Genomic DNA, 9,860 nt, shown 5'->3' on the forward strand with positions numbered 1-9,860 from the left:
AAACACTTTTTCTCACAGAGAGTAGTGAGTCTGTGGAATTCTCTGCCACAGAAAACAGAATTTTCCAGGTCGTGGCCGGGTGTCTCCCAGTGTTTTGTTGACTGGTTTTCTTCCATCCTCCCCAGATGCGAGAGGATGACCGAGTGGCGATTCACGAAGCCATGGAGCAGCAGACGATCTCCATCGCTAAGGTGCGGAGGAGTGTACAGGCCACTGGTCATGAGACTGGAGCTGACCAAGGGAAGAGGCAGTAACCTTGAGGTGGCCTCGATGGCAGGAAATCTGCCAGGGTATTCTACACTAGCTAGGGAGTTTAGACTTTAGAGATACAGAAACATAGAAATTAGGTGCAGGAGTAGGCCATTCGGCCCTTCGAGCCATTCAATATGATCATGGCTGATCATCCAACTCAGCATCCACCATGTCTGCGCCAACCAGCGATCACCTCATACAATAACACTACCCTACACACTAGGGACAATTTACTATTTTTTTACCTTCAGCCAATTGGCCCACAAACCTGTACCTCTGGAACGTGGGAGAAACCCGGAGCACCTGGAGAAAACCCACCTGGTCACAGGGAGAGCGTACAGACCTCGCCCCTCGTCTGGATTAAAACCGGGTCACTGACACTGTGAGGCAGCTAATAGACACAAAATGCTAAGAGTCACTCAGCGGGACAGGCAGCATGTCTGGAGAGAAGGAATGGATGACGAAGGGGCTCGACCAGAAACATCACCCATTCCTCCTCTCCAGAGATGCTGCCTGATCCGCTGAGTAACTCCACTATTTTGTGTCTATCTTTCTCTCAGTACAAGTGTTTCTTGAACGTGCTCATCTATTATTGACACGTGTGGTAACCCTGCTGACAGCAGCACTGGTGAAATCCCTGGAGGATTTCTGTGGACCTTGCATCAAGAACATGTGGCTGTGGGCCACTAATCGTCCACCGGCCTGGCCAGGTTCCTCTGACCCACCATGGGAGAACTCAAGTCAAGAGAGTTTATTGTCATGTGTCCCAGATAGGACAATTAAATTCTTGCTTGCTGCAGCACAACAGAATATTGTAGGCATAAATACAGAACAGATCAGCGTGTCCATATATACCATATACACACACACATATATATATGTGTGTGTGTATATGTATAAATATATATATATATGATATGTATATGTATGTATAATATATATATATATAAACAGATAAAGTGCAATAGGCTGTTATAGTTCAGAGTTTGTTTGATGTGTTTAATAGCCTGATGGCTGTGGGGAAGTAGCTGTTCCTAATCCTGGATGTGCCAGATTTCAGGCTCCTGTACCTTCTACCTGATGGCAGCAGAGAGATGAGTGTGTGGCCAGGATGGTGTGGGTCTTTCCCATTGTCTCCCATCATTGCAGTATCCATCTGCTGAGCAGCAATTTCCCTCATAGCTGCAAGATGAGTCTAACGGAGGAGGAGATTGATTTTGCCGGGGGAGCCATATTTTGATCATTTGGGGTGGTCTTGAGTTTGTTTATTTGCAAATTTTATTGCTGAATCGGCTGGAATGTCGTCCTCTGTGCAGGCCGGTATCACAACCACCCTGAATTCCCGCTGCTCCGTGCTGGCCGCAGCAAACTCCGTCTTCGGGAGATGGGACGACACCAAAGGAGAGGAAAACATTGACTTCATGCCAACCATCCTGTCTCGGTTTGACATGATCTTCATCGTGAAGGATGTGCACAATGAGGAGAGAGATATGGTGAGTATGGGGGAGTGATTCATTGATGCTTTATGGTTACACATGTGCACTGCACAATGAAATTCCTTTAGCGTAGATCACACGTGCGAGAGTCGTCATATTTCGGCGCCATTTACAAAAAAGTCCAAAGTCTGATCCACGTTGCCAAAGTCTGTTTGATGTGCTGGAGCGGCTCCTGATCCAGGTGAACCCCACGCTGCTGCAAGGCCGCCCCCTCGCCCAACCGCCCCTGTGTCCCCGGGGTGCTTCCTGCAGCCGACCTTGAAGGTGCTGTCGGCAATACCCCAGTCCCTCCTACCATCCCAGTCCTTGCATCCGTCATCGCCAATGGCTCCCTCCTCCGAATAGAATCTTGGGCAGGGGAGTCTGTGTGGAGTCACAGGTCTCCATACAATACATTCCTCCTGATCTCACTCTACATTGTGAATCCCTTAAGGCTCTTGTCAAGGCTAAGATATAGTCCGTCATCTCTGCAGCCATATGGTAGAAATAAAGTATTTTCATTGCATTCTGGTTCCAAAGGGTTTTCAAGGGTCTACCGTAAATAATTTCAGCTGGGCTTAATCTAGATTTTCCTGCAGCCGTGACTCTCATCTGAAATAGGGCTATTGGGAGTAATTTAATCCATCCAAGTCCAGTCTCTGCCTTTAATTTGGCTAATTTGGTTTTAAGGGTCTGATTTGTCCTTTCTACAAGTCCGGCAGCCTGTGGTCAATAAGCACAGTGTAATTGGTGCTGTTCACAAAATTCTTTATTGATTTATCCAATAAAGTGTGGACCGTTATCTGAGCAAAATTGAATGGGAATGCCGAATCTAGTGACAATTTCTCTCATTAGCACCTTGACAACAGTAGCCGCTTTATTGTCGAGGGTTGGGTATGCTTCGATCCACCGGCTAAATAATTTGACTATGACAAGAACGTATTTATATCCTTGGCATCTTTCTAATTCAATACTAGACTAAGTGAGACCCTTGTAGAAGAGCTGAGTCTGCTCCCTGCAATTGTTTGAAGCTTGGATCGCTGTGCCTGCACTGTCAATTAGTGCTGGGTGGCTATTGCACTGATGAGCTACCTGTTCCTTCTGAAGATCCTGCTCAGCTTAAGCATCTCCACAGCCACCACACAGGTCCACATTACGATGCATCCGTCTGGGAATTTAAGCACTAATATAACTCTGATTACTTTCAATAAATGCTAATTTAACAACTGAGGAAAGACAGGAAAGTCCGTCGTGGTCTGAAGTTCGACGCTACCAAAGCCAGGTTCATTTACTCCTTCCAGTAACTGGAACTAACACGGTGAAGTAGCTTTTTCACCGATTGCTGGAACATCACAGAAAGTGATGCAGCCAATTTTTACATAGCAAAGATCGACACAAAAAGCCGGAGTAACTCATCGGGTCAGACAGCATCTCTAGAGAAAAGGAATAGGTGATGTTTCGGGTTGAGACCCTTTAGATAGCAATGTTACAAAATTTAAAAATCAAGTCTGCAATTTATCCCATCAGATAAAGCATAAAAATAAGTTTAATTTGACACCTAATTCACTTTCATATCTCAAGTATTAAAAAAGTTATGGCCATTTTCATACTCGGAAATTAGCATCTTGTTCCCTATTGATTTTCTATGGACATAACAAAAAAGCTGTGATCGTGGACAGTCAAAAGCACATAACTTTCTTAAAAATTAAGAGAACTGAATGAAATTTTCAGTTATCATAGATTGAAGCATTCTGAAACAAATATAAAATAATCTTACTTGGATGACCTGAAATTAAAGCATATAATTAGTTAGTTACCCAATTGTAGCTAATTTCAAACTTCAATTACTAGATCTAAACATCTATCCATTTCTTAATAAATGATTAACATTTTTAAATAGCCTAAGTGTCCAAATAATATTCACAAATAATTCACAATAAAACATGATTTTTAAATCTCATTTACATTAATTTATTGGCCAAATGGAAGGAATTTAGTGTTCAATTGCTGTAAATTAAAGTCCATTTAAATCAGCTTTCTAGTGGGATCCTGTGAACGCGCTGGTTTAGAACGTTCACATTGCGGTAGATTTGTGCCCTCAAATGCCCAGAAAAATACTGCGGGATATAATGGGGCCCAAATTAGCTACTCGCAACATTAAACTTTGTATAAAGGGATCTTAAGAAGCCCTTTTTAACGTAAAAATAAACAGCCTACCTTCCATTTTCCCCTGTATGAGATCCGACCCGTTGTCGGCGGTCGCGGGTTTAGAGGTTAATTTTTAACGGGCTGGGACAGATTTTCAACGATCTTCAGGTAGGCTTTGCAACATATCTACTTTAGAAAGTTAAAGGAAAGGGAAACGAGAGATATAGAAGATAAATAAAATAAATGAATGAAAGTTATGCAAAAGGTAACAATGTTCAATGATATGTAGAACCAACAATGGTCCATTGTTGGCTGTGGGGTAGGTGATAAAGAGCGAAATTAAGTAGGACGACAGTGAAACTAGTACGGCGACTAGGGTGGGGGTGGGGGTGGGGTGGAGAAATCAATATTCATAGTAAAACTGAGTCTGGTACCACTGTGCACTCTGATCCTTCCCTTCCCACCTGGTCTGATTTTGGGAGTCCCACGGCCTCTGTTCAACCCTCGTGCATGTTTGAGGCAGGACAGCAGTAACTGGTGACCTGCTGAACGATGCCGATCGGCCAGGCGAGCTTTGGTTCCTTCTGGTATCTCTGCCTCACTGTGCCCTCTGCCCCCTCTCCCAGGTGCTGGCCAAACACGTCATGAACGTGCACCTGAGCGCCCTGACGCAGACGCACGCCGTGGAGGGAGAGATCGAGCTCAACAAGCTGAAGAGATTCATCGCCTACTGTCGCTTGTGAGTGGGGGGATCTCCGTCCAGGACTGGTGGGGGGGGGAGAGACTCTGCCCAGTGCCCCGACCTGCACGATGGCACAGATCAGTGAGGCCGGGGGGGATTTGTGGCTAGTTGGGGAGGCTCCACTGTAGCCCCTGTGAATTCTGCCATGATCAAGAGTGTTTAATTGGCTCGTTATCATGGTGGCATTCAAAGGGGAATGCAACAGGAGCAGAATATCTTTACATGTTGTGTTTAGTTTAGTCTAGAGATACGGCGTGGAAACGAGCCCTTCGACCCACCGAGTCCACGCCGACCAGCAATCCCTGTACACTAGCCCTAAACTACTTCTTGGGTTTGGCGTGCACAGTCTAAAGTTGTAAGTCAACATGTTCTATTTGATCTTGTTTGTGCACGTCGGGTCGATTGCATTAATCGAAACAGGTTGGACCACGTGATGGTTGCAATCTCCCGCCCCAGCCCTAAACTACTCACTAGGGACCATTTACAACTGAAGCAAATTTACCTACAAATCTAAAGGTCTTTGGCGCGTGGGAGGAAACCAGAGCACCTGGAGAAAACCCACGCAGTCACAGGGAGAGTGTACAAACTGCACAGACAGTACCCGTAGAGGGGATTAAACCCGGGGTCTCTGGCGCTATAAGGCAGCAACTCTACCACTGCGCCATCATGCCGACTGTGATGTGATGCTCAGACTGGATGTGATGCTCTTTGTGGGCAAATAGTTTGGCACTGCTCTCGGCCGAGACTGGAACATGTATGTGATCACAGAGGGGGTCAGTCGGTGAGAGTTTGGGTGGGGCGGGGATGGTCAGTGTGGGTTTAATGGGCTGTTGAGGAAGACTGACTGGATTCACTGCGGACCCTGTGTAATCCACCGTTTCCCCCCCCCCCCACAGGAAGTGTGGTCCGAGGCTCTCGGTCGAGGCTGCGGAGAAGCTGAAGAACAAATACATCCTGATGCGTAGCGGAGCGCGGGAACACGAGCGAGAGCGTGACCACAGTAGCAGCATCCCCATCACAGTCAGGTCAGCCTGGGGCTGGGGGTCCGGGACAACTCATGCCCACCGAGTCCATGCTGATCACCTATTCACACTCATTCAGTTATCTCACTGTCTAATCCACTCCCTACACGCTAGGAGCAATTTACAGAGGCCAATTAACCTACAAACCCGCACCTCAGTGTGGTTTGGGAGGAAACCAAGGAGCTGGGCCGAAACCGGCGTGGTCACAGGGAGAATGTGCAAACTCCACACATGATGCACCCGAGGTCAGGATCATAACAAGGTCTGGAGCTGTGAGGCAGCAGCTGTGCCACTGTGCTTCCCCCGATTTGTTCTGGATTACATTGAGATTTGTGGAGTCAGCACAGTACAAGTACAGGCCCTTTGGCTCAACCTCGGCCCAACCAAGATGCCCCATCTGTACTAGTCCCACCTGCCTGCGTTTGGCCCATTTCCCTCTAAACCTTTTGTTTCCATCGGCCTGTACAAATGTCTTTTAAATGTTCTCATGCCTGTCACAGCGTCCGCCGCTAGAACCTCCGTGTCTGGCCCTGTGCGGGAACCGTTGACCTTCTGCACCGCTCCTTCCTCTCGTCGCAAACCCATCCACCTCCTCTTCCTCTCGTCCCCACACCAGGCAGTTGGAAGCCGTCATCCGAGCCTCGGAGTCGCTAGCCAAGATGAAACTGCAGCCTTTCGCCACGGAGCGCGATGTGGAGGAGGGGCTGCGGCTCTTCCAGGTCTCCACGCTGGATGCGGCGATGTCTGGCAGTTTGGCCGGTGAGTCGGCACTGAGGGGGGCTGCGCTTGGCTCCAGCACCGGAGAGCCAGCTTGTTTGTTCTAGGCCGCAATGCTGGGAAGAGACGGTGGGAGGTCATGGATGGGATCTGTGGATCTCCAGTGAGTTTAGCTTAATTTAGAGATAAGGTGTGGAAACAGGCCCTTTGGCCCAACGCATCTGCGCCGACCACTGCACGCTAACACCGTCCTACACAAACTAGGGACAATTTACAATTTTACCAAAGCGAATTAACCTACAAACCTGCATGTCCTTGGAGTGTGGGAGGAAACCGGAGCACCAGGGGAAAACCCACGCAGGTCACGGGGAGAACGTGCAAACTCCGTACAGACAGCACCCGTAGTCAGGATTGAACCACCGGTCTCTGCTGGTGTAAGGCACCAACTCTTCCCTGTTGACGGACAGATCAAGAGCCCAGAGCTGGGAGGAGGGCGAGGGAACGGATTGGGGAACGTCGAGGGTGGGGGGTGGACTCCCCGCCGTGACATTCTGCTGTTGCCCACAGGTGTGGAGGGCTTCACTACGTCCGAGGACCAGGAGATGTTGTCTCGCGTCGAGAAGCAGCTGAAGCGACGCTTTGCCATCGGGTCGCAGGTCTCCGAGCACAGCATCGTCCAGGATTTCCTCAAGCAGGTGGGTTGGGACTGTGGCCGGACAAGGGGCCGAATGGCCACCCTCTTAGCTGATCAGTGGCGAGGGAGAAGCAGTTCAGGGCTGATCACAGCCTTGGTGGAGCTGAGCTGGAGGGCCGTCTCTGCTGAGTGTGGAATTCTCTGCCTCAGAGGGCGGTGGAGGCCGGTTCTCTGGATACTTTCAAGAGAGAGCTAGATAGAGCTCTTAAAAATAGCGGAGTTGGGATATGGGGAGAAGGCAGGAACGGGGTACTGATTGGGGATGATTAGCAATGATCACATTGAATGGCGGTGCTGGCTCGAAGGGCCGAATGGCCTAATCCTGCACCTATTGTCTATTGCTGTTTCCGGGTGGGTGGGGGGGAAGGAGGGAGAGGTTTTATCAGGTAGTGCTGGCTGACCCCTGCCATGGGGTTACTGGGCTGAGACAGTGTGAGGTCGCTGCCGCTGCTTCTAGGGGACAGGAATGGTTCAAGCTGGCAATGCAGGTAAACCCCCTGCCCCAGGGTTACGGGGCTGGGTTGAGATCCCACCTGGAGTTGGGACGGAACTGTGCTGGGTGCAGTCCCTGAAGAGTAATCGGCCACGAGCTGAAAGCAAACCCAGGCCTGAGACAATAGACAATAGGTGCACGTAGGCCATTCGGCCCTTTGAGCCAGCACCGCCATTCAATGGCTGATCATCCCCAATCAGTACCCCGTTCCTGCCTTCTCCCCATATCCCCTGACTCCTATCTTTAAGAGCCTTACCTAGCTCTCTCTGAGGCGATAGAAGCCTTGGTGTGCAGGGAGCTGTGATCCGCAGAGCCCGAATTACCAGCTGCTCGGCTGTTACTCTGGACGCAGGCAGTCGTGTACTCGGAGTTCACCAAGGCTTTCCTTAGATCAGACAGACAGCTTGTTACGGCAGGGTGCCCGGGTCAGAAGGGAGGGAGGATAGATGTTCCTGTGGCTGCAGTGCAGGAAGTGGGGACACAGAATTCCTCACCCAAAACATCACATATTCCATTTTCTCCAGAGGTGCTGCCTGACCTGCTGAGTTAAGCCAGCTTTTTATCTATGCCGATTACTTTAGAGATACAGCATGGAAACAGGCTCTTAGGCCCACCGAGTCCGCACCGTCCAGCGATGCCCATACACTCGCACTATCCAACACACTAGGGACAATTTACAATTTTGACCAAAGTAAATTAACCTACAAACCTGTATATTGTTGGAGTGTGAGAGGAAAACGGAGCACCTAGGGAAAACTCACGGGAAGAGCGTACAAACTCCGTACAGACAGCATCCGTAGTTAGGATTGAACCCGGGTCTCTGGCGCTGTAAGGCAGCAACTCTGCCGCTGTGCCACCGTGCTGCTCATAATGCTAAAATCTTGAGTGTGTAGGTAGGAACAGCAGATGCTAGTTTACACCGAAGATAGACACAAAATGCTGGAGTAACTCGGCTGGACAGGCAGCATCTCTGGAGAGAAGGAATGGGTGACGTTTCCGGTCGAGACTTCTTCAGACTCGGTCTGCCTGTCCCGCTGAGTTACTCCAACCCTTTTTTTATTTTATATGGATGTATGGTAATCTAATTTCTTCTCTGTAAAGCACTTTGGCTTCAACGTGATTTGATTTAAAAGTGCTATATAAATAAAAATTACTTACTTACTTTTCTCACACTGCGTGTTGTGTTCTACTCCACACAGAAATACCCCGAGCACGCCATCTACAGGGTCCTTCAGCTGATGATGCGTCGGGGGGAGATCCAGCATCGGATGCAGCGCAAGGTACTTTACCGGATCAAGTAATGCCCACAACCTGGCTCCACAGTGCCTCCGTGATACCCACGTGAGTGGCAGTACTGGCCGCCTGTCTGTTGATGCCCAACCACTCCCTGAGCATCACCCCCCTCCCTCTCCAAGCTGCGTTACTGGGGAGGGCTGAACAATAAACCAATTAACAGCAAGAGAGAGACATAACTGTGTATTTAGTATCTTGACCGCAATGCGGAAAGTTTTTGTACTACGAAGCACGACTGCTTATGTATTTCCTTAATAAAGTTTTGCTTGGAAGAAAAACTCCTGTTCCTGTGTTTGACCTGTGTGTGTGTTTTATGATGCCTTCCCTCCCCTGGTCAATGCCACTTGTCCTGCCCCATGGATCTGACTCCTTCTATGTGGACCGTTCAAACTTATCGCCGCTCCTGATTCCAAGGCTCCGATTATAGGTTCATCGGACATGGTCAAAATGTGCCGTCATTATAATTTGTTTGTTTGCCGCTCTCACTAACCCTTCCTGCTCCACTAAACATTGGACTTTAGAGATACAGTGTGGGAACAGGCCCTTCGTCCCATCGAGTCCGCATCGACCAGCAGTCACCATGTACACTAGCACTATCCTCACACCAGGGACAATTTGAAATTTGCAGAAGCCAATTAACCTACAAACCTATACGTTTTTTGGAGTGTGGGAGGAAACCAGCGCACCCGGAGAAAACTCAAGGAAAACGTACAAACTCCGTGCAGACAGCACTTGTGGTCAGGCTCGGACCTGGGTCTCTGGCTCTGTAAGGCAGCAACTGCATCCGTGCCGCCCTGAACTCTGAGCACGTGATACCAACAATGCAGGTGCTGACATTAAACCTGTCTGGTTTAAATTCCACGTCACTCGGTAAAATGACAGACGATACTATCAGATATTGAAAAACGCACATTATCACAATCTAATCCTTCCAGTTCCAGAGTGCCGCTGTTTCCTTCAGTAGAACCTCTGCTGACTCCCTTAACTTGTTTTCTTTCATATCTCTGTATCATTCCATTCTAGA

The 9,860-nt window shown here is 48.8% G+C and overlaps 1 protein-coding gene across 1 annotated transcript in view; it reads left to right on the plus strand.

The window, feature by feature from the left end:
* mcm5 (minichromosome maintenance complex component 5) overlaps positions 1 to 9,114 on the plus strand; it is a 23,948-nt gene extending 14,834 nt beyond the window's left edge. The window contains exons 10-16 of the mRNA XM_033013367.1: positions 126 to 191; positions 1,569 to 1,745; positions 4,502 to 4,614; positions 5,514 to 5,642; positions 6,256 to 6,398; positions 6,924 to 7,051; positions 8,743 to 9,114. Coding sequence (XP_032869258.1) covers positions 126 to 191; positions 1,569 to 1,745; positions 4,502 to 4,614; positions 5,514 to 5,642; positions 6,256 to 6,398; positions 6,924 to 7,051; positions 8,743 to 8,844 — 858 coding nt within the window. The 3' untranslated portion in view covers positions 8,845 to 9,114. The remainder of the gene's footprint in view (positions 1 to 125; positions 192 to 1,568; positions 1,746 to 4,501; positions 4,615 to 5,513; positions 5,643 to 6,255; positions 6,399 to 6,923; positions 7,052 to 8,742) is intronic.
* The last annotated feature ends 746 nt before the right edge of the window (positions 9,115 to 9,860 follow it).

Source organism: Amblyraja radiata, chromosome 38 (assembly GCF_010909765.2).
Source record: "Amblyraja radiata isolate CabotCenter1 chromosome 38, sAmbRad1.1.pri, whole genome shotgun sequence".
NCBI lineage: Eukaryota > Metazoa > Chordata > Chondrichthyes > Rajiformes > Rajidae > Amblyraja > Amblyraja radiata.